The 25,654-nt window shown below is 41.7% G+C and overlaps 1 protein-coding gene across 1 annotated transcript in view; it reads left to right on the top strand.

The window, feature by feature from the left end:
• The window catches only part of blnk (B cell linker), a 202,671-nt gene that overhangs the window by 98,781 nt on the left and 78,236 nt on the right, over positions 1–25,654 (top strand). The window contains exons 4-7 of the mRNA XM_080205586.1: positions 8,141–8,206; positions 11,985–12,041; positions 14,921–14,967; positions 17,604–17,650. Coding sequence (XP_080061712.1) covers positions 8,141–8,206; positions 11,985–12,041; positions 14,921–14,967; positions 17,604–17,650 — 217 coding nt within the window. The remainder of the gene's footprint in view (positions 1–8,140; positions 8,207–11,984; positions 12,042–14,920; positions 14,968–17,603; positions 17,651–25,654) is intronic.

The raw sequence follows: 25,654 nt of genomic DNA, 5'->3' as shown, positions 1-25,654 counted from the left end.
TTGGCACTAAGTTGGCAAAGAGCCATGGGGAAGCACGTTGGGGGACACTGATTGCCATGGAGCTTATGACTGGTCGTGAGAGTGTGTAGGAAGAATGAAGTGGCATGAGTTGGCATGGCTGGAGTATGATGAGTGTGTGTAGGGGGTGTGAATTGTGAGGGCTGGAGGGTTATTCTTGGTTTTTTTTTAATGTGGGACGAAGTCCCTATGAGGGCAGCCTTTCAAACAGTCACATGGACCCAGCAATCCATGTGACTGCCTCCGCAATGTTTCCAGGGCGGTGACCTGGACTCCAGTCAAAACTGACATCCTTCCCCCAACCTCAGAACAACAATCTGAATATTTGGGCATGTTCTCTTGAATTGGATTTGCTGAGTCGGAAGTTTTCCTGCCTCTGCAAATTTAGTCAGTTATGTACTTTGATAACTTACTGTCCTACCTATCTTTGCGCCATCAGCAAATTTAACATTCAGTCCCTTCATCCAAGTCATTGATGTAGATCCTAAATAGTGAGGCCCATGCACTGATCCCTGTGGCACTTCACTAATAGCTTGCCAATCTGAAAATTATCCTTTTTTTTCCTGTTAGCCAACCAATCCATGCTATTATGTTACCCCTTCACATTGAGCTCCTATTTTGCATAGCGACCTGTGATGTAACATCTTATTGAATGCCTTTTAGAAATCCAAGTACTTCACATCAACAGGTTTCCCTTTACCCACTTTGCTCTATACTTCCCCAAATAACTCGGAGTAAATTAGTGGAACCCAATTTGTCTTTCACAAAACCACGTTGACTCTGCCTGATTGTATGACGATTTTAGAAATACCATACAGTTCCCCTTCATACTGGATGCTAGCATTTTCCCTATGACAAATGTAGGGCTAACTGGCTTGCAGTATCCTACTTTTTGTCTCCTGTCTTTCTTGAATAGTGGTGCTGCGTTTGAGATTTTCCAATCTGCTGGGACCTTTTCAGAATCTGAAACATTTTGGAAGATTTATAATCCATGCATCTATTGTCTGTGTAGTCACTTCATTTAAAACCCTAAGATGCAGGTCATCTGGTCTACAGGACTTGTCAGCCTATAGCTCTAATTATCTTCCCGGTATAGAATCCTACAGTGCAGAAAGAGGCCATTCGGCCCATCGAGTCTGCACCAACCACAATCTCACCCAGGCCCTATGCCCATATCCCTGCATAATTTACCCACTAATCCCTCTAACCAGTGCATCCCAAGACATTAAGGGGCAATTTAGAATGGCCAATCAACCTAACCCGCGCACCTTTGGGCTGTGGGAGGAAACCAGAGGACCTGGGGGAAACCCACTCAGACACAGGGAGAATGTGCAAACTCCACACAGACAGGTCCCTGGAGCTGTGAAGCAGCAGTGCTAGCTACTGTGCTGCCCATCTTTTTTCCCTAATGATTGTGATTATTTTAAGATCTTCCCTCCCTTTTGTCTCTTGATGTTCAAGTGCTCTTGGGATTTTATTTGTTATTTTTACAGAGAAGACAGTTGCAAAAGAGCTGTTCAATGCTTTTGCCATTTCCTTGTTACCTGAAAGCCCTTAACATTCATTTCATGAACTGAAATTTTAGAATCATAGAATCCCGTTTGGCTCATCGAGTCCACAAATCCTGCCCAAGCCCTTATCCTCGTAACCCCACATATTTATTCTGCTGGTCCCCCTTACAGTAAGGGGCAATTTAGCATGGCCAATCCACCTAACCTGCATATCTTTGGACTGTGGGAGGAAACCAGAGCACCCGGAGAAAACCAACGCAGACACAGGGAGAACGTGCAGACACCGCACAGGAATGTTGATACACAAAATAAAGTGAGCGCACTGCCACATCTGTTGCTGTCCCAGCGCCATGGCAGATTAGAGACAAGTTTAAATTTACTTGAGAAAAGCTAGGCTGCTTTTTTTTTAACAAATAGCTTTAATTTTTTAGTAACTGCAGGAAGTTATAAGGGCATGTCCGTATCATTGAAGCGGATCTGAGAAAGAGGCAATCTCAAATATCCAGACACCTTTTTATTCTTCAAAATACTGATCAACCTGTTTTATAGAGAAACATTTTTTAACCTGAAGATAGAAATTACTACTGGCAAAAAAAAATATACTTAATGCATTTATATAACATTCCTCAATTGTGACGGAAGGGTTAAATGTGTTTACATTAAATGAGTCAATATCTTCCCTTGAAACAATTTGCAAAGGTTGGTCTTTCATACAGGTTAATCATTCATCCTTTATTGTCAGGAACATCTTTTATTGCCTGGTGCGCCCTGCTTTGCAACCCTATCAAAGAAGCTTGCTTTCTTATTAAACGTATTGCACACTGCAGTCATTTAAAATAAACTCGGCTGAATGTTATTGCCCCCAGGGGCAGAACGGCAAGGGGAGGGGCGTGGGAAAATTATAGTGTCACGCCAGTGGCACCATTCCCAAACCCTTACCTGCTTGCCTCCAAACCCCGCCTCCCCTGAAATTTTACCAGCATTAAGGGGAGTTGCAGGAGGTGCACCACCTGTGGGTCAATTGCAGACCTTAAATGGCCAAGTAAATGCCATTTGAGGGCCTTCTCCTATCACCACTAGGATCTTATCCATGGTGGGGGAAGATGGTGCCATATGTCCACCCCAGTGTATTTCACTGAGCGGGTTGGTGGCTGGGGACTCCTTTTTGGGCCCCTGTGCATATCAGTACCTCCCCCTTCAAGTAACTGCCACCACCTCCCCCCCCACCCCAACATTACAGGTGGCCTGTCGCACAGTGGTGAGCACTGCTGCCTTAACAGCACCAGGGACCGGGTTCGATTCCCAGCTCGGGTCACTATCTGTGTGGAGTTTGCACATTCTCCCTGTGTCTGCGTGGCTTTCCTTCGTGTGCTCCGGTTTCCTCCCACAATCTGAAAGATGTGCTGGTTAGGAGCATTGACCCAAATAGGCACTGGAGTGTGGCGACTAAGGGAATTTCACATTAACTTCATTGCAGTCTTAATGTAAGCCAATCTGACTAATAAATAAACTGTACTTTACACTTGAAATATAATGTTCAGTTCTGGTCCCCACACTATCAGAAAATGTGGAGGCTTTGGAGAGGGTGCAGAAAAGATTTACCAGGATGTTGCCTGGTATGGAGGGCATCAGCTATGGGGAGAGGTTGGAAAAACTTGTTCTCATTGTAACAACAGAAGTTGAGGGGTGTGGGCAGAGTGAATAGTGAGAAGCTTTTTCCCAGGGTAGAAAAGTCAATTATTAGGGAATATAGATTTAAGGTGTGAGGGGCAAGATTTAAAGGAGATCTGAGGCAAGTTTTTTTACACAGAGGGTGGTGGGTGCCTGGAACTCACTGCTAGGGGTGGTAATGGAAGCAGATACGATAGTGACATTAAGGGGCACCTTGACAAATACATGAATATGTTGGGAATAGAAGGATATAGTCCCCGGCAGGGTAGGAAGTTTTAGTTCAGTCAGGCACCATGGCCAGTGCAGACTTGGAGGCCAAACGGCAGGTTAACATGCTGTAATTTTCTTTGTTCTTTGTTATTCCCTCTACCCTATCATATCCTCTTGTAACCACCCCTCCACTTCCCTCCATACCCTTGCCAGGATGTGCCAGCTTGGCCCCAGTGAGTCCCAACACTTGGTTTGAAGTTCAGATCCATCACAGCAAACTTGCATCTTAGATAGCTGCAGTACCAGCTATGGCCACTGCTCCTGCTGGGACAAGTAAGTTGGTGGCATTTGATTGGCTGACAGTTCTGGAGGATAGACTTCCTGCTGGTTGGCAAAGGGGAAGACTCAACTCAAACCAATTAAAGGTTTTGTGGCATTAAATAGATGTGGGACAGGGTGGATAAACGAGGGTGGGCTTATCTCTGATGCTTACACGTGCTGGGGTGGGAGGGTACAGAGAACTCATTCCCAGCAAAAATTCAGCCCACTAAAGTGCACAAATGGCTTCATTTTAACAAGTTCTCAGTCATTGGCCTTGGACTCGGGTAGACTCAGCGTTAGCTAATCCAGTTGCAGCCATTTTGAAAGTGCTTTTCCTTGGGGCTGTTCGTAGGCCTCTTGGTTATGCATATGATGTTTCTATGACATTGGCAAGGATGCAAGTTATAGTTCTGTAGAGAAAGTAGATGGAGCACGCACCACGGTATCTCTGCCTATGTTTACGGTTCCTAAAATGGACGACTGTTCGCTTTTCTAAAAAGACATTTGAAACATTTCTGCCAGGCCAGCTCACCCCTCTCCTCCAGTTCCCCTCCCTTTCTCCAGGACCACCTATGGACTATCTCAGTGTTCACACCACCCAATATTGTGGTCGAATACAGCAGGATGTCCAAACAAGGATTGCAGCTCTCTGGCAGCAAAATTTGTGTCAGAGTAAGTCTTGGGCTTCCTGTCGACAGGAGCAGATGGACGGTTGGCACACTTCTCCAGACAACGACACAAAAATTAAAATCTCAGTTATGTTCTGCAGGAATGTAGTCAGTGAAGGGACTCTGAATCTTGCGTTTTCAGGGAACCAGGGGCATCCTGTCCAATTACAGGCTGGGGTTTGCTGTCCAATATATTCTTACGAATTATTAATTTTGTTGCACATGTTGCCCTGTGGGTGTTGACCACTCATGATGTTGGTTTTACAGCATAATATACAAACCTTCATGGGTGTGTGAACCTACTGATGACCATGAAATCGTTGTTTGTCGGAAATTCCCATCTGGTTTACTTAATGCCCTTTAGGGAAGGAAATCTGTTGTCCTTATCTGATCTGACCTACATGTGACTCCAGAGTCACAGCAATGTGGTTAACTCAACTGCCCTCAGCAAGACATTCCATTGTATCAGCCTTTCCAAGGCGGCAGCTCACCACTCCCTTCTCAAGAGTAACTAGATTTGGGCAATAAATGCTGGCCAGCCAGCGATGTCCATCCCCTGCAAATGAATTAAAGAAAAACAAATTGCTAACTACTTTCGAAGTTGCAAATAATAATTGGGAACCATAGCTGACCCTAAACAGGTGTCTTCAAGTCTGTTTATGCATCATAGTGATACAAATGGTTAAATTTCCAAATACAAGCATCTCACTGTCATTTTCTAAATCAAATAATACTCATCTAATTACAGCCCCAGTCCTGATTTAATTCTAAACCCTGGCAACTTCCCTGCATTAATGAGATTTCCAGTTAAATAACATCCACAGAGCAGGAACAGCTCCAAGGAATCTCCCGAATCTTTAGTTCCAAGAACCTTCTGAAACAAGTTTTTGAAGAAAACAAACATTGACAATCCAACTGTGAAATGTCCTTTGAGGAAAATGGAAAGCTTTTAACAGCTGGATTTTAGCAGCTTGTCTTTGGGGAAAATGCTAAATAAATGCCCCACTAATTCTCAGAAACCATCAGCTCACCTAAATATACAATCGGTTTATAATGAAAAAAAGGCCATTGGGCTCAACCAGTCTATGTCAGTTTTCACCACCTGCACAAATAAATAGCTTTAATCACATTTATAAAACTTGCTCCATATACCTTAAATTTAATCCCTATCCCCTTCCAAACCTATTTCCTTCTGTGTACCCCTGCCGCAATAATTTCTTTCCCAATTCATTTACGGTTGCAATTTCACAATCACGTTAGTAATCACTTCACTAGGACATTTCTGCATCTACTGATCTGCTCAACCACACCCTCTCGTCCATCTTTCATGCCCTTTACTCCATTAAAACTGTGACCCCTCTCAGTCCAGTATATCCCTCATCTCCATTCCCTGAAATCCAAGATTTGAACAGCCACAACAGATAGTTTATTTAGTCATTCACCCGCAAATCTGGCTGGACTACATAAAGCATGGTCATGTCCTTCCCCAATCTGTTAAAATGGCTCACTATTCCTACAATGCAAGTATCCCTTGTTTCTTCCCTTTGTCATACATGGTGTTCCTAAACACCCCTCCACTCTCCTTGAGGACGTTGCCATCTGACAAACTGTGGGGAAGGGAGGGAAATCATGATACTGAATTTGATGATCAGCCAGGATCAAAACTAATGGTCTATTTCAACTTCTGGTTTCTATGTTTCGAAACCCCTACCCACCTTTCCCAGAACTCCAGATTTAGATCATTGATTACAGCATCTGACACAGTACCAAAATAGTTCTTATTAAAGTCATAGCTGACTTTCCATCCCACCCCCACAGTGTGTTTTGCAGCGACAGAGGGGGCACACCGTTGGCCAGTGGTGGGATTGTCTGGTCCAGCTGCTGCCATTGGGGTTTCCTGATGTTTGCACCCTCTGACAGCAGAGAATCCATCACAAGGGGGTCGCAGAAAATCCCTCTGACAGGAACAGCCAAAAAAACCCACCCATTCATTATGTGTGACTATGCGAAAGGTAAGCTATCTCTCCTTGGTCTTCTCAGGCTTCTGAAGCCTTTGACTCCAGTAGAAATAACCAGGCGTTACTGACAGGTGAGGGGTTATTTTAAACAACACTCATTTTTCCTCTCACCACCCGTCTGTAAACAGAAAGATGTTTCCTCATCTTTATAAGTGGTGATATGTTCCCCAAACCTTTGGTTTTGGTGTGATGCAATTTACTATTAGATGGGATGAACTCAAAGGGTTAACTTATTTATACACATTCAAAACACGGAAAGTAGGTTGATAACATTTTACTGACATGCAGATAATAAAGATAGTGATAGGCAAAATAAAGATTTACATTACGGAAACCACGGAGGATATAAATATTATTTCATGTGGGTTCCAGAATCAAAGTCCAATGAGGTATTCCTTCACGGAAGTTGACCATCTTGTAAAATTCATTTCTCTGGTGCAGATTTTACATAATGAAAGAGGCCCACGGAGATGAATCAGTCTGGTAGGCAATGCACAGAACTTCCAACAGAGGCAGCATGTGTTGTCCAATGTGGGCCAGAACTCCTTTTCTGGGAGGCCGCTATTCAGATGAGAAACAGTAGACTGAGACTTTGCAGTTCAGTTCAGGCCACATTGTGTGGTTCACGTGACTCCCACCTTTTAACCATCTTTGACAAAGAATGTGTATCCATCATCTGGATACCAATAACTGTTGAATGCCTGAGGTGGAAGGTTGTGTGGCCTTTTTTGCAGATGATCCACCTCCTTCTGGCAAGCCTGGTTCACTAAATGCAGATGGCCTTGGTATGTCTCTCTTTGAAACAAGTAAGGCTTACATTAACACTGCAATGAAGTTACTGTGAAATTCCCCAAGTTGCCATAGTCCGGCTCCTATTCGGGTCAATGCACCTAACCAGCAAATCTTCCAGACTGTGGGAGGAAACTGGAACATCGGAAAAAACCCACGCAGACACGGGGTGAGCGTGCAAACTCCACACAGACAGCGATCCAAGCCAGGAATCGAATCCAGGTCCCTGGCATTATGAAGCAGTGACGCTAACCACTGTGCTACTATACTGCTTTATAGGGGATCGTTAATGGCACTTAAAAGATAATGAAGTGTGGGTTATCCTACAACTGCCAAATAGCTTCCTTAGTTTAGGGATCAGACCATTTTAAAGGTCAACCATTTTAAAGGTCTTTGATCAATGTGTGCAAGTTTGCTAAGGTGAAGAGGAAGCATCAAGTCTACACAGAGGTATGGGTAAGTTAAGTGACTGGGCATGACTTTATTAAATGGAGGAGCAGACTCAAAGGGCCAAGTGTACTATTCCTGTTCCTTATTCCCACATTCTTTTTTTTCCTTTTGCAAAACTGCCTCGGTATTAAGTTTTTCTTTATTATTGTCACAAATATTAACACTGCAATGAAGTTACTGTGAAAATCCCCTAGTTGCCAAACTCCAGTGCCTGTTCAGTCAGTGCACCTAACCAGCTTGTCTTTCAACTGTGGGAGGAAGCTGGAGCACCTGGAGGAGACACAGGGAGAATGTGCAGACTCCACACAGACAGGGACCCAAGCTGGGAATCGAACCCGGGTCAGTGGCGCTGTGAAGCAGCAGTGCTAACCAGTGCGCCACCGTGCCACCCCAGTGCTAATATAGGATTATATGGCTACCTTCCAGACTGTATGGTTACAAAGTGCTATTATAAAGTTTAATTTCTTGTATTTCTTTTTCACAGGCAAATTCAAAAGATTGTTCATGATATCCAAAAGAATGATGGTGGGTTTATGAGCAGGTTTAAAAAGTAAGTTTGAATTTAGGTCTCAACCTAATTGCTGATCAGAATTCAGCCATCAGTCTTTGTTAAAACCATGAAATAACTATAACTTAAATGTTCATTTTTGCTTCGAAAATATACACTGCAGAACCTTCGTTATTTCACTTTCCTTTCTCTATATATGTCTGGACTTTCTCCCCAATACTAATCACTTTAAATGTATTCAAAGATATAATAATCCGCTGCTCTTCGCAAACAGCACATGCTATCTATCATCAAATACATTATTGTTTGTTAAATACCAAAATAGATCCAAATTCATTGGAGTTATGACCTTCATGATTTAGGACAGAATTCTCCGACCTCACCCACAGCTGGGATTCTCCAGTCCCACTGCATTGAATGTAGATTTGGCTAAGTGCCAAATTCATTGTTATTGCTGGCAGTGGTGACGAGACATCTGAGATCGGAGAATTCCAGCCTAAGAAAGCAGATTTAGAATGTATAATTCCAAATGATTTAATTTGCTATATATATATGCTGTCGCTTTATCATTTTGCTGTACTGTGTATTCCTCCAACTCTGGCCCTTATGGCATTGACTTCCATTGGTAACCATGCCTTCAGATACCCAGAGTCAAAGCACTGGAATTCCCTCTCTAAATGTCTTCACTTCTCTTCTCTTCTCCTTTAGAATGCTCCATAAACCTACCTCTTTGACTAGATAATGGGTACCTACCCTTATATTTCCTTTAACTCAATGTAAATCTTTGACTAATTATTACCCTATTAAGTACCTTCAAATGTTTCTATAGGCTGCTATATAATTGCAAGTTGTTATTATGCATTATCTATTAGAATGTGATAATTTATATAAAGTTTAATACATTTATGTATTATTTGGAAGTGATTGTGTAGTTAAGGGATAAGTATCATGTGGTTTATGGTTTTGTACATCTGCTTCATTCATATATCTTATATGTACCTCCAGGAAGCATATTTGAAAAATAGACTTCTTTTCAACAGTTAACAAGTTCTTTAATTCTCAAAGGAATTGTAGATCATTTCTATTATGTTTGTGTAGTTTTGCTGGATCGTATAAATGCTATTTTGTTTTATTATGCTTACAGCTTGTTGAATAAGATTTTTTTGCCTCCCTTTCTCTGAAGAAACCAAGTGATACAAAATTAACTTGAAAAATCTTTCAGTTTTGTCCTGAACCCAAAAGTATTGATGGGTTCCAGGCATTAACTTGTCCATGGAGGAGTTCCCCTTTAGAATTGGCTGCAGCACAGAATGAGGACAGGAATCATGATGGCTGCTGAGATGCTACGACAGCTGCCATGTGGTAATGGCTGCTGACCGTGAAACCTGCTGGCTGTTATCCAAACACTGTAGCAAATGATGTGTCCAGTCTCATAAAAGGGGATGCTGGAATCTGAAGCCAAAAGAGGAAATGCTGGAAAATCTCAGCAGGTCTGGCAGCATCTGTGGAGAGAAAAGAGCTGACAATTCAAGTCCAGATGACCCTTTGTCAAAGTTTGACTGATCCCCTTTCTTTTTGCTGATATGGAATATCTGAGACCTATATAGGTGGATGGGATGAAGATACTTACAGACTCTTCAAAGATTCTCCATTCTGAGAAGAATGAACTGGTTTGAAGGCCCACTTTAACTGGGATTTATGTCATTTTGCGCCTGTGGCAGAGAATTATAAAAAGAGACGGTGTTTTGAGTTGATTCTCACCTCGCTTGTGGTATAGTTAAATGCTTCTGCTGGTTTCATTTGGCAGCTTTCACCATGGGCTGAAAAAAAGACTAGAAAGTGGATGGGGAAATACTTTGGACAACTGCCTTTTTTACTTAGACCTATGTATAGAAATTATGGTCGAGATTCTCCGAACCCATTGTGGCTGAGATTCTCCGGTCCCACTGTCGTGAACGGAGATTTGGCTGAGCGCCGTTATGACCCAGGCCAGAAACTCCAGGGTGTTTTATGAAGTCAACCTCAGCCATAAAATTTTGCACTTTAAATTTGACGTGGGTAAACATGAGATATTTCACTCCAGGTATGATTCAAGTGACCTACTGGGGAGCTCTTATGAAACAAAGTTTACTTAAAAACACAGTTAATATAAAATAAGTTAATTAGCATAAATTTTACCAATTACAGAAAAAAAGCATGATACTGCATAAACCTGTTAAATATGCTGTTCCAAATCAAACAACCCCCACAAACATATACCCCATTCTAGGTTTGACACAAAAAGCAAGTGTGCTTATGTGATGCTGAATTCTGCAGCTTTTTAACACTTGATGTGAAATAGTCCTTTGAGATGTTGAATTAAAGTACAGGCTTCCCAGTCCTGGAGCTTTCAGTCACCTCAGGAGAGAGGGAGAAACACACGGCCTTCTTCAGTAGCTTCTAGCACCTACGCACAGACAGCAGAATTTTCACTCCAGAGAGCGAGAGACTGCTTTCAGCCTGCAATCCAAACAAACAGCTCCTGACCAAAATTAAACTAAAACCCGTCCAAAGCCAGAGCATGACCTGTCAATCATTCTCCACCCAACAATTCCAAAAGGGACATAAAACTCCAGGGCACTGTATTAGCCCACATTAAAAATAAACAAGATGCTTACTATAGCAATAATTAGAGGTCACCAGTTCACAGACGATTTGGTGCCAAAATAAACTACCAGGGCCTGTTTGAAAAAAACAGCAAAATAATATGATTAAAAATACATTCCTTAAAGGCACGGTACGTCACAGCACCAAATTCATCATTCTCACTGTCAGTGGTGGCAGGGCAAAAGACGTCAGAGAATCCCAGACTATACTGGGTACCACAGCAAAGCAACTGTTGCGGGTGCAAGAGTTTTGATGGTGAATATTTGCTTCTGGCTCAGTCATCCGCACAACTGCCTCTTCATAAGGATAACAACGGGGACAGGAAATCCTGGGCTGCGTTTTTATATTGTTGTCCTACTCGAGGAGCACTGATGCCAATGTAGCATAAGTAGCGTATTCAGTCTGGAATCTGTTACTCATTTATGGCACAGCTATGCACTGGATAAACTCATCTGAAACATCTCCATCTATGTTGGGTTGCTTTATGACTGCAGAAGATTTGACAACTACAGAATTATGGAATCGCCCTTCAGGGTGTAAATGAATGTTAATTATGAATCTGATTGGATGTACCATTTTCTGATGTGAGGAGGTTAGTTGGAAATGATAAAATTATTTGTTATTAATGGACGTACAAAGCTTGAGTACAATCACTGTTCATTACTGTCACTGGATTATACATGTGTCAAAGGATTTTTATTTCTATATTACTCAGCCAATCACTATATAATCTAATGATCCTCATTTTTCTCCAGCCCCACTTTCTTGCTCTGATTGTGAAATCTAGTTGACAGTGAGCAGCATCGTCTTAAAAGATAAAAGCTCAACCTTTGACCTCTCAGCCCTAATCTCATCATTCTTTTTGTATTGTCGCTTTCACTCAAATGAGGTTTGTATGTTCCAATCTGATTGATTTGAGAATTGCCCTGCAATTCTTATTCCTTTAAAATGATAATGTGCAACATATTTCCATTTCTTGCTGAATGTTTAGGGAAGGTTAACTAAATATTAAGAAGGCTTCCAGACTGGAATTTGGTGAGAGCAGACAATTTTCTGAATGGCTAGTTAACCTTCCTTGAATCCACACCTTGATTATTTTGTGGAAAATGTACCCCTTATCTCTGCTAATAGTATCTTCATTTGCTAAGCTCTGAGCCTTTCCTCTGACTCATAGGTTCCAAAATGAACAAGTGGCCTTGATGCGTAAAACTGGGAAAAGTACTTGGGATCGGTATGAATGAACAAAGAAAACCTGTTTTTTTTTCCCCCCCCCATCCCTCTAGTGTGCTATTAAATTTGTGTGTTCATGTATCCGGGACCTTTTATAAAGCAGTGTGTATAACAGGCACCACTTAACCTGCTTGATTGTCTTTAACTTTACTGGTACTAACTCATATTGTAGCATATGGAATAATCACAATAGTTAAATATTTTTTATATTGATAATCCAAAATAGTGTCAAGTTGTAAATTTGGGAACAAAAGAACGATTTATACAATACTCGATCCAAATATAGCAAAGTATCACATTTCCTTGAGTATATGTTTTCATTGCACTTTATGAAAATAGACTAAAAATATCAAAACTATAAATTATATACTGTTATGGGGTCATGAATAAATGTGAAGGGGAGCTATACATTTGAGAGTTATTTACATACTTTGGTTTTTAGCTACCCAGCATTAATTCCTGCTGAGATACTTTGGCCTTCAGCTGGGTACCATCTGAAGCACAAGTCTATCCATATTGCCACTTCCCCACTGGGGATCTGCACGTGAACTTCAAAGGAAGCAAATCCTTTAATTGTTCTTTCCTCTCTGAGGTGGAGTACTTTGCGGGTGCATAGTTTTCCATTCAGGGATGTAACCAAAACCGGTCCATCTTTATACTAGTTGGTGTTCAGAATTCATAATTCAGAGCTCAACAACCTTAAGAGAAAGTGTAATGTTTGACAAGCGATTTGCAAGCCCTGCTATGTAAGAACGGAGGATCAGTGGTAGTGCTAATATAAGACAAGATAAAACTATAGAACTGCACTGGGAATCTCAATATAAACAGCAAATGTTGGAAATACACAGAGGTTAGCCACTTATATAAAAAAAAGTCCATTTCTGAACAAGACAAGCTGGTACTCAAGGAAAAGTGATACATTTGGATAATCTCTTTGGAGCTCACTATAACATTGGTTTTGTGAAATTGCTAATAGTTTTAAGTGAAAAGAATCCTTAAACTCACTGACATCCCAAAGACTGTTGGAATTCATGAGATCAGTCATGACTTAATTATTACACGTTTCTAGGTCCTTTTATTTCTTATAAGTGATCATTCCTTTGTACAATTAGAAACTAAAACTAACCTGGAGAAGCTAACCGTGCTGTTATATTGAAAGTTAATACAAAGACTAAACCTTTACTAAAAATATTTTATTGCCATTGTAAGTGTTATGGGCACGGGAATAAGTAATGGAGGTATTCTGTTCCAGTTTAATGTTTGAGGCCTCTGTTAAAATGAAATGGGCTAATTTAATCCAAGAATATGTTAATAGAAGAGGAACATTTCGGAAAACAACAATCATTCACTTAGTTTAGGACATGTGATAGCCAGTTTTGTTTTAACTCATTGCTTAAAGGATAATAGTGCATTATTTGTTAAGGAAAAGTGTTTTAAGCTGTAGTATTCTAAATTTTTCAGTTATTTAGGTTGGTTTAGGATACTTTCACAATGAGACATGGAGGCCAAGTAGTTTGCAGCATTACTAAGGATATCAACTTAGTAAAAATAAATTAACCATATTTTGCATATTTTAAGCTTAGGTTAGTCTTGGCTCAGTGGTTTTGGCTTGCCTTTCAGACAATTAAACCCCAATCCAAAAACCTCAATACATTATCTCAGTTGACACCCCAATGCAATATAGAGGGACACCAGCACTGTTAGTGGTCCTGTCCTTTGGGTAACATTTTAAATGTCTTAGGTTGAGATAAAACATCCATAAAAAGAGCAAGGGAATTCTCCCAGTGTCCTTGTCACTAATTATCCTCCAATCAACATCACTGAAACAGTTTAGTTGGTCATTTACCTCCTTGCTGTTTGCAGGAGCTTATGTGCACATATAGTCACATTTCGTGAAGATGACTTCATATTCTATTGGCTGTGAAGTACTTTGACATATTATCTGAGACCCTCCATTTGGTGGTCCATTTGCTTGTATTCTGGAGCCATATTACTGTAGGAAAATCAGATCCTACAGTGTAAAAACAACCCTGATCCAATTCAGAGGCACAGTTGGATAGAGTATATGCATTGCGCACTCTGCTCAAAAGAACCAGAGGGTGAAGTGAGAGAGACCCAAAAATATCCAAACAAAATGATTCTTCTTGTGCTGGTCAGAATATGTGCCCTCCAGGTTCCACAATACTGTTGACAGCCTGAGTTTCCCATTCCACATTAATCCCTCATCTCCTCCCTTTTCCTGGACTAACCTTTCTCCTGTCTTTCCACTTGTCTAATGGTGGACAGGCTTTAAGGGGGAGTCAGATAGCGAATTGCTCACCACAGAAATCCTAACTTTTGACCTGCTGTTGGAGCCACTGTATCTGTATGGCTGGTCTAGTTAAGCCTCTGGGCTGTCTGTCATCCTGAAGACTGTTGGAATTCATGAGATCACTCGTGATTTAATTATTACAAGTTTCTAGGTCCTTGTATCTCTTATAAGTGATCATTCCTTTGTACAATTAGAAACTAAAACTAACCTGGAGAAGCTAACAGTGCTGTTACATTGAAAATTAATACCAAGGCTAAACCTTTACTAAAAATATTTTATTGCCAATAATATATACACACTATATAGTTTTATAATCTGTTGTTCTAATCAGAAGTGTTTTCATTTACTTATCAGGTGCTTTTCAAAGAAGTAATATCAGTGGCATGCATTGTGAGAGTGAAACAAGCACCATTATACTTCTAACATGCATGCACTAACTTGGAGTAGTCCTTGGCTCTGGTTAATCTCTGTGCATGTTGAAACCACTAACATTTTGAAGTTCCACATTCCCAGATATTAGCATTTTGTCTTGAATATGCTGACATGCATTTTTCTTTTAATATTTTCAGATTCACAAAAAATGCACCACCCACAGTTCCTCAGAGAGATTACTCAGGTAAATTTGTTTACAAAGCACACTTTCATATGTGACTGGATGAGTGGAGGTTGACAGAGTTTTTGTAGACAGCAGAGAAGTGGAGAAAGTTAACCACATTTAGTTCTGGCTAGATATATTCCACGAATCTTTGGGAACAATGCCCATGGCCATATGAGGAGGAATTTCTTCAGCCAGAGAGTGGTGAATCTGTGGAATATATTGCCACAGAAGGCTGTGGAGGCCAGGTCATTGAGTGTCTTTAAGACAGAGGTAGATAGGTTCTTGATCAATAAGGGGATCAAGGGTTACGCGAAGAAGGCAGGAGAATGGAGGTGAGAATCAGATCAGCTGTGATCGAATGGTAGAGCAGACTCGATGGGCCAAATTACCTAATTCTGTTCTATATATTGTGGTCTTATGGTCACAGCAAGAATATCTGCTTGGAAATGTATCAGAGCTCAACTTTTAGGAATGAGATTGATATTTTTAAACAAGATCAGACTATGCATATGTAGCTATTTATATTTTTGACCGAAACACATTAAATGTGAGTTTCATTGCAGTTGAGGGATACTGGCTTTGTCTTGATGAATTCACGTATGGGATGGCCCTCCAATCTAAATATGCAACATATCTGGTATGATTTTGGAAGGATATTGGCTGATTTGCAATGCATTCTACACTCTGAATTTATTTTGAATAGAATTCAGTGTGTTGGGGGGATTTTCCGGGCCCATCCGCCACAGGCACAAATCCCATTATGGCCTCCCGTGAGAAGGCCAAAATGGGATTTGCATCAGGGAGATCACAGAATGAGATCATGCCCTCTCCCCTACTGGTGAAGTAATTGGAGTCACACTCAGAAAAGATGTGCTCTGGATTTGAATGATTTTAAATGAATTAACATCTGATTAAATGACTTACCGCAGTATGATCAAGGAACATCAGACCTTCCCACCCATTGTTGTGACATACTGCTGGCAGGAATCACTACTGACCAGCAGGCAGGCCCATAGCAGGGGTTTCCATTTGGGGGCGGGGAGAGCAGTGACTAAAGATGGCGGGGTAGGCCAATGCCCCAAAGACCAAATGGCAGCATGGATGAGGTTCAGTCACTCCGATGCCTGCTAGTTTTCAGGGGGAGGAGGTAGTGACAGTAGTTTACCAAATCTGTTAAACTTTGATTTAACAGCTGTAAAGCATAAGAACATAAGAAATAGGAGCAGGAGTAGGCCATCTAGCCCTTCGAGCCTGCCCTGCCATTCAATAAGATCATGGCTGATCTGTCGTGGCTCAGTTCCACATTCCCGCCCTCTCCCCATAACCCTTAATCCCCTCTCTTATCAGAAACCCATCAACCCGCGTCTTAAAAATATTTAGCGAGGTAGCCTCCACCACTTCAACGGGCAGAGAATTCCAGAGATTCACCACGCTTTGAGTGAAGAAGTTCCTCCTCAACTCCGTTCTAAACCGCCCCCCCTTTATCTTGAGGCTGTGCCCCCTAGTCCTAATGTCCTTTCTGAGCGGGAAGAGTCTCTCCACCTCTATCCCATTCATCATCTTATACGTCTCAATGAGATCTCCCCTCATTCTTCTAAACTCTAACGAGTACAAGCCTAGTTTATTCAGCCTCTCCTCATAGCTCAACCCCCTCAACTCCGGTATCAGCCTAGTAAACCTCCTCTGCACTCCCTCCAAGGCCAAAACATCCTTGCGTAAGTACGGCGCCCAAAACTGCGCACAGTACTCCAGCTGCGGCCTCACCAATGCCCTAAAGCATGCATGTTTTTGGGGTGGCTTGTTATGACATAGGACTAAAGAAGCCTTGTAATATTTAGCATAAATTAATCTGTTTTGGCACGTTATTTTGGAATTGAATTCATTCATCAGAAATTCATAAATTGATATGTCAATCTTCCTTAAAGCTTGTGTAATATTATAGCAGACCTGTCACAAAGCCTTAAGGAACTAGCACAGAAGTGTACATGCCAATGATCTTGGCAACATTACAGGAAAGTAATTGGTCCAACCACCATCCCAACTTCTCACATTTCAGTGGTCTAGGGATGATACTGGTCTGAATTCCAAGTGGTGACCATTTCTACAAGTAGACTGGCCACTATATGTGGTCTTAAGTTGCGTAGTACAGTCAATGGTATACCATGTCATGAAAGACCAAACATGCAAGAGCTTTCAATCTTGGAGTCCCCAATCCAGTTGTCCCCTTCTTGAATCTCTATCTTGTAAAGTGCAAGTTGAGGCTTCACCTCTGACAAGTTATATTGGAGCTTCGATACAAGCAGGAGTGAACTGGAAAAGCCAAGGATGTTTAGCTTGATAACTAATTTCATTATTTAATACTGAGTAACGGCCAACCTGCTACAGTTTTCTGTTTGCTTCATCTGCTCTTCAGATGGTCAAAGACGACACTAAATAACCAGTAATTATCCTGGTGGATCAGCAGGATGAATGAAAAGTTAGCCTCAATCTTTTCTTCCTCAGTATCCAACTCTTAGATTATTTTAGTTTTCAAGTTGTTCCAAATGAGGCTATGCGAATATTTTTGTACTGTACATATATCAATGTTTGCTGACTCACTAAATTAGTTTGTAACCTATTCAGCTCTCTGTTCTTGTTCCTGTTCTTTTAATTAGAAGGTGCTGAAGCGCAAGAGGGAGGACGATGGTCTGACAATGAATTTGTAAGTGTTGAGAATGTTTCCAATGCTGTTGATGTTCGGATGCCTCTACTGAGATTTTCCAAAGTTGCAAAGGGAATAAATTTTAAAGACCATTATTCTGTTTCAAATATTACTTCAATGAGATTTTTACTATTTCTATTTTTTTTTAACTGTCCGCTACAATTTTTTGAAACCCAACACCCTCCAGTATTGCCCGGATAGTAAGGCTGTGTGGGATGTATGGTTTCTCAACATACTGAAGAAAAACACAACTGTCAATTTTAGTTCATAGAATCTACAATGCAGAAGGAGGCCATTTGGCCCATTGAGCCTACACCGACAACAATCCCATCCAGATCCTTTCCAATCCCCGTAACCTCACATGTTTACCCTCCTAATTCCCCTGACACTAAGAGGCAATTTAGATGGTCAGTCAACCTAATCTACACATTGGTGTTGTGTCTTTCTCCAACAATGTTACTTTTTCATTCATTCACAAGATGTGGGTGTTGCTGGCAAGGGCAGCATTTATTGCCCTTCCCTAATTGCCCTTGAGAAGGTGGCAGTGAGTTGTCCTCTTGAACTGTTGAAGCCCTTGGATTTTATGAATGCACTCAGTGCTGATGGAAGGAAGTTTCAGGATTTTGACACAGTGACAGTGAAGGTATGGTGATATATTTTCAAGTTGGGGTGATGTTTTATTTGGAAGGACAAGTGCAGGTGATGGGGGAGTGGGAGTCTCTGTGCACTTGCTACCCTTATTCTTCTCAAGGCCTAGAAGATGCAGGTTAAAGCAAGGTGTTATCATGTATCTTGTAGATACTGCTCCCGCCATGGTGCATTGGTGGTACAGAGAAAAAATGTTTTATGTGGCAGTTGAGGTTCCAGTCAAGTAAGCTGCTTTGTCCTGAATGGTTTTGAGCTTCCTGAATGTTATTAGAGCTGTGCCCATCTAGGCAATTGAGTTTTTTATCCATTCATTGGACATAGACTTCGCTGGCTAGGCCAGCATTCATTGCTCATCCCTAATTGGTCTTGAGAAGGTGGTTGTAAGTTGCCTTCTTGAACTGTTGCAGTCCATGTGGTGTAGGTACATCCACAGTGTAGTCAGGGAGGGAGTTCCAGGATTTTCACCCAGTATTCCATCGCATTCCTGAATTCTGCTTTGCACATGGTGGACAAGCTTAAGGGAGTTAGGATTTTGACAGACTGGCGGAATTCCCAGCTTCTGACCTTCTGTTGTAGCCGTAGTATTTGTATGGCTGGTCTGATTAAGTTCCTAGTCAGAGGTACCTCCTGGATGTTAATGGCCGTGGATTCATCAATGATAATGCCTTTAAATGTCAGGGGAAAATGTCTATTGCGCTTATTTCTGTTCACCAATTGGGTAAGTAACAACATGCAATGTTTATCTACATATAACTATAATACAGAGGCTTGCAGCCTCATGGCTGTCAGTCAGCTTCCGAGAAGAATCTGGAACCAAGCTCACCAGGGTGATTTCCCCCACCCTACTCCCCAGTTGGTTCCCTGGGTCATGTGACCCTTACTCTGCAGATGGGTCCTTAAAGGGATAATCACCACAGTTAGATTCTTCCTTGTTTATTGATGATCGTTGCCCACCATTTGTGTGGCGTGAATATTACTTGTTACTTATCAACCGAAGTCTGAATGTTGTCCAGGTCTTGCTGCTTGGAGCACAGACTGCCTATCTATAGAGATTGAACAGTGAGCAATCGTCAGTGGGCATCTCCATTTCTGACCCTACAGTAAGATGGTTGAGCCTTGGCAAAATCCTGAGAAACTCCTGGTGGGGCTTAGATCAGAGACTCATAACAATGGCAACCACCTTCCTATGCACGAGGTTTGACTCCAGCCAGGGGAGAGTTTTCCCTGTGATTCCCATTGACTTTGATTTTTCTAAGGCGGCCTTGATGTCAAGGACAGTCACTCTCATCTCACCTCTGGTCTTTGTCCATGTTTGGACCAAAGCCTGGAGCCAAGCAGTTGTGGCAGAACTCAAACTGAGCGTTGGCGAACAGGTTTTTGCTGAGCAAGTGCTGCTTGATAATGCTGTTGACAACACCATCCATCACTTTGGTGATGAATGAGAGTGTGTGGGACAGCTATCCCAGTTCTGGCACAGCTCTCCAGATGTTAGTGAGGAGGACTTTGCAAGGTCAGCTGTGCAAAGTGTGAAGTCCGAATCTTAATAGTCAACTACGATGCTGTGGTTCCCACATCATGTAAATGTCATGTCCCTGAGGGATGGCAAATTTCCTTCCCCAAAGGACACCAGATGGGTTTTGATGACAATGGAGCAGTTTCATAGTCACCATGAAACTGATACTAGCTTTTTTTATTTCAGGTTTATTTAATTAACTAAATTCAAGTTCACAGCCTTAGTGGGTTTCAAATTCATGTCTCCAGATCAATACTCCAGGCTTCTGAGTTATTGACCCAGTAACATAACTACTAAGCTGCCCTTGCCTAGTATTTCCTATAGTGTGGCCAGTGTTAAAACAGAAATCACAGCCAAAAAATTACCAGGCCAATGTTCAGCAAACTTATTTGTTTAATTTAATTGCTTTTATTAAACATCTTGTACAGTCCAAAGGTAAACATTAACAAGGTATCATATAAACTCATGTACCCTCGAGCAGTATTCTCGAGCACTGCCAAATTCCTAACATTTACAAATGACCCCAAAAATGATTTAATCTCCTAGGTGTTAGATTACAAATGAGATTGGACTAAAATACATGAATGTTAAGAATAGAATCCATCAGATTGGCTCAGTTAGCAGTGAAATCCTGTGCAGTGAATATCAAAACTTGTGTCGTTGCAATACAGTTTGCATTCTTGCAAACCTACATGGTGACTTTACAATAGGTTCGATATAGTAAAGCATGGGTTACTGCTACTAAAGTATTGAAGCACTGCTTTACATTGCTTGCTCGTGTAACCAGTCTCACGTTGGCCAGAGTATTCACCTAACATATGATTAGCTGAACCTCGTTTGTCTTGCTGCTATGCACCACAGCAATACAACATAATCAAGAATCAACAGCCAAGGAGGCATAACGTTATGTCCAAGCTTTGTGGGGAAGGTACTCCTTGGAAACATTCCTACGAGAGGTTATAATGGAATATAATTTTTTTTAAAGTCCACCAATAATGAACACTTCTCATCGTGCATATTTTCTCAAAAGGTGTGATTTCAGAAGTACAATTAGAAGCATAAAGGGACTTGGGAGTCCTTGTTCAAGATTCATTTTAAGGTTAACATGCAGGTTCAGTCGGCAGTTAGGAAGGCAAATATAATATTAGCATTTAAGTCGAGAGGGCTAGAATACAAGGGCAGGGATGCACTTCTGAGGCTGTGTAAGGCTCTGGTCAGACCCCATTTGGAGTACAGTGAGCAGGCCCTGTTTCTAAGGAAGGATGTGGTGGTCGTGGAATGATCCCTGGAATGAAGATCTTGTCATGTGAGGAATGTTGAGGACTCTGGGTGTGTACTTGTTGAAGTTTAGAAGTATGATGGGGGGATCTTATTAAAACTGACAGGATACTGCGAGGCCTGGACAGAGTGGACGTGGAGTGGATGTTTCCAAGAGTAGGAAAAACTAGAACCAAAAGGCAAAATATCAGATTAAAGGAACAATCCTTTAAAACAGAGATGAGGAGGAATTTCTTCAGCCAGAGAGTAGTGAATCTGTGCAATTCTTTGCTGCAGAAGGCTGTGGAGGCCAGGTCATTGAGTGCTTTTAAGACAGAGATAGCTATGTTCTTGATTAATAAGGGGATCAGGGGTTATGGGGAAAAGGCAGGAGAATGGGGATGAGAAAAATATCAGCCATGATTGAATGGCGGAGCAGACTCAATAGGCTGAATGACCTAATTCTGCTCCCAAGTCTTATGGTCTTGTATCATGTTTGGAGTATTGCTAGATTTTGCTGCTAAAATCAAATTTGCATTGATCTTTTGCCAGATAAGTTTGTGTTCTTGTTTTATTATAGATACTGTTAAATCTCTGAGTACTGAGGTATCTCCTCAACGACTATTCCACAGCCAGGCATCAGGGAGCTCAGGTCTTTATTCAGTCTACTCGCTCCACACTCCAAATGTTGACTGCCCACTGAGGGCGATTCCCAACCAGTTCATCTCACATCCCAGGTCACCTCACCTGTTCCCTTAAAGGGACTATGCCCTAACATACATAACAGACACATAATAATTAAACACGATGATAACAAATATTGTGTCTGCAGGCAAATATATTGGCAAATGTGAGTCCAATTTTGAACTACAAAGGAGAGAAGGGAGTATTGGATTTGATTTGATTTGATTTATTATTGTCACATGTATTGAGATACAGTGAAAAAGTATTGTTTCTTGCACACTATACAGGCAAAACATACTATTCATAGAGTACATAGAGGGGAGGAAAGGATAGGGTGCAGAATATAGTGTTAGAATCACAGTTAGGGTGTAGAGAAAGATCAGCTTTAGATTATGGTATGCCTGATGGCAGCAGGGAAGAAGCTGTTCTTGAGTCAGTTGGTACATGATCTCAGGCTATTGTATCTTTATCCTGAGGGAAGAAGGTGGAAGAGTTTATGCCCAGGGTGCATGGGGTCCTTGATTATGCTGGCAGCTTTCCCAAGGTAGTGGGAAGTGTAGACAGAGTCAGTGGATGGAAGGCGGGTTTACTTGATGGACTGGACTATGTTCACAATCCTTTTAGTTAGTTCCTTGCAGCTTTGGTCAGAGCAGGATCATACCAAACTGTGATACATCGGGAAAGGATGCTTTCTATAGTGCATCTGCAAAAATGGTGAAAAGCTAGAAACAGTGACAATCCAAAGGGACTTTGTGGGTTCAACATGGTGGGTTGGATTTTCCACACCTCCTGTGGCTTATTTTGCGGCTCGGAGGAGGCCTGCCATTGGCCGACAGCAGGATCTTAAGGTCCTGCTGATGTCAACAGGGTTTCCTGTTGTTTGCATCTCTCCCCCATGAATGACCCTGCCTGTGGGAATGTCCAATAAACACTAGCCCTAGATCATTTAAATTAGGTGAACAAATGCATAAAATAATCCAAAAGATGAAAGAAATGATGGCTTTTTTATTTAGGGAATTAGAATACAAGGGGTTATAAGTCATGCTATACCAAACAAAGCACAGATTAGACCACAGCAGTGGGTGTGAGCAATTCTCAGCAGTGTGCCTTTGGAAGATATATTGGCCTTGGAGGGGACATCTTGCAGTTTACCCAGAGTGTTGTCTCAATTCCACAGATTAAATTATTTGAAGATATTACACAAGGTAGAGCTGTTTGCCCTGGAATTTAGAGCATTATGGGTGACATAATTAAAGTCTTCAAGATACTAAGATGGACAGATAGGGTAAATAGACAGAAACTATTTCCATTGGTGGGGCAATAAGGATTAGGGGACATTATTAAAATCCTGAGCTAGACTTTTTCCAGATGATTGGCAACATTTCTAAACATGAAGGATGATAGAATTTTGGAACTCTCTTTTACAAACAACAATTAATGCTAAATCAGTTGTTAATTTTAACACTCATATTGATAGATTTATGTGGACAAAGACAAGTCCATTATTAGGTCCAACTTGGGTCCATTCAAAAGTCTGATAGGGAATTAAGTTATAGATCAGCCATGAACAGCAGAACAGACCTGAGAGGTTAACTGGCCGACTCCTGCTCCTGAGTTGCAATGTAACTTTAGCAATAAACCTTCTTCTTCACAAATGTCAATAGTCTTAGGCTGGGATTTTTCAGACCTGCCCACGGCTGGTCCTGCCAAAAGTTGTTGGAGGCTTGGCCGACTCTCCAAATTTTCCATTCCCGCCCGTGAACAGCCCTACCCATCCCAGACTTACTTTTGCCACCAAGTATGTTTACTTAGCTGAAGAACAACTAGTTTGCAAGTGAATATTGAATATAGAGATCAATGCAATGGAGAATGTGACCATGAATGAGGAAGATCTGGAGTGGAATTCCCTGGTCGTTCATGACGGTGGGACACTCCCATCCTGCTGCAGTGAATGGAGATTTAACTGAGTGCCAAATTCCCCGCCCTCTCTGGCAGTGGCAGCAGGCGTGAACGGTCAGAAAATTCCGGCCCTGATTTCTCAAAGTGAAGACGAGTAAAGAGTTACTTATTTTGTTGTGTGCCATTGCTCTGTTTTATTGTGTCCAGGTGTGTCCTTTTGTGTATGTTTCTTTGGGATTTGAGAAATGCTGGCAAAGCTACATTTATTTTTCATCCAAATTTCCAAAAGAAGATAGCAGGATGGCATGGTGGCACAGCGGTTAGCACTGCTGCCTCACAGCGCCAGGGACCCAGGTTCAATTCCTGGCTTCGGTCACTGTGTGTGTGTGTGTGTGTGTGTGTGTGTGTGTGTGTGTGTGTGTGTGTGTGTGGAGTTTGCACATTCTCCCCATGTCTGTGTGGGTTTCCTCCAGGTGCTCCAGTTTCCTCCCAAAGTCTGGATGATATGCTGGGTAGGCGCATTGGCCATGCTAAATTCTCCCTCGGCGCCCCCGAAAGGAGGTGCCGAGTTTTGGCAGCTGGGGGATTTTCACAGTAACTTTATTGCAGTGTTAATGTAAGCCAACTTGTGACACTAACAAATAAACTTTAAACTGTCTTCTGTCTGAACTGCTGCAGTTCTTATGATAATGGTTTGAGGATTAAGACCCAACAACATAGAAACCTACAGTGCAGAAGGAGGCTATTCGGCCCCTTGATACTGCATCGACCACAATCCCATCCAGCCCTATCCCCATAACCCAATGCATTTACTGTAGCTAGACCCCCTGACGCTATAAGGGGCAATTTAGCATGGCCAATCCACCTAACCTGCACATCTTTGGACTAATGGAATAACGTGTAATGTTGACAAACACTTCCTTCGTCTTGCTTACACAATGTTAGTAGTTTAACAAGCAAGAAAATGGCAACATGAAGGCTTTGAATCTAGTGTTCAACTTTAAATGTGCTCTGATGCTCATTGTTCGCTGTGGCAGGGTATCAAATGCCATTAATCAGACTTGCATTTAGATGTTTAGTGTTTTCTTTTTGCTGCACAGTAAATTGCTGAAAATACAAGCTGCTAATGGCAAAGGAAGGGAAGCAATGCATTTGTAACCTGAATGAACAGGGTGAAAAATTCTGTCCTTAATCAGATTGCAGGATTGTGAAATAAACAGGTTGAGGATTAAGAAGGAAGGGTAAATTAGAATTCAAAGATACATCAGGTACAAAGGAAAAAATTGAGAGAGAGAAAGGAAGACTGGATTCCAAGAGATTAAAAGAAAGCGATGAAAATGTAGAAACTCGATAATGACACGCAACAGAATAACAGAGGGAAGGTCATGGATGAAGGGCCTGGGGTATGAACCTAAGGAACTCCTGCAGCAATGCCTTGAGGCTGAGACAATTAGCCTCTAGGTAAGATCCCAGCCAGTGAAGAATTTTCTCCATGATTCCCATTGACTTCAGCTTTACTAGGGCTTGTTGATGTCATACTCAATCAAATGCTACTTTGATTGCAAGAGCAGCAGTGTGAATGTTGAACGTCATGCTTTCCCTCTCATTGTTGTGTAATTTGTGACTGCCCCTCTGAGCGATGGCCTAGCATCATTGAGCCCTGAAGAAATAGTCAAACTTGGAGTCTTTATTCTGCTGCCTCAGAGACCCGCATACTCTACTGAAGGCTCAGTCAGTCTCTGCTTCTCCTGACTGTGTCTGCATTCAGTGTACAACTGCAAGACATCCCAGCTGTAACAGAGAACTATATTGCAGGGGCTGCTCTCTGTAAACAGCCGTGAAGTTGAGTGACTTTCCCATAACCCCTTCGGATATGAGGACCCTGATTCTATAAAGCCCTGAGCAGCACTAATGCCACACAAGTGTATAGCCCAATGAAGTTTTATTTCTCATTCACTTTGCCACACAGCAGGAACCCAATCCATGATGGCCTGCTCACGTAA

Source organism: Carcharhinus amblyrhynchos, chromosome 17, assembly GCF_965287045.1.
Source record: "Carcharhinus amblyrhynchos chromosome 17, sCarAmb.v2.hapA, whole genome shotgun sequence".
Lineage (NCBI taxonomy): Eukaryota > Metazoa > Chordata > Chondrichthyes > Carcharhiniformes > Carcharhinidae > Carcharhinus > Carcharhinus amblyrhynchos.
Note: the sequence above shows the minus strand (reverse complement) of the source record. Positions and strands in the feature narration are given on the sequence as shown.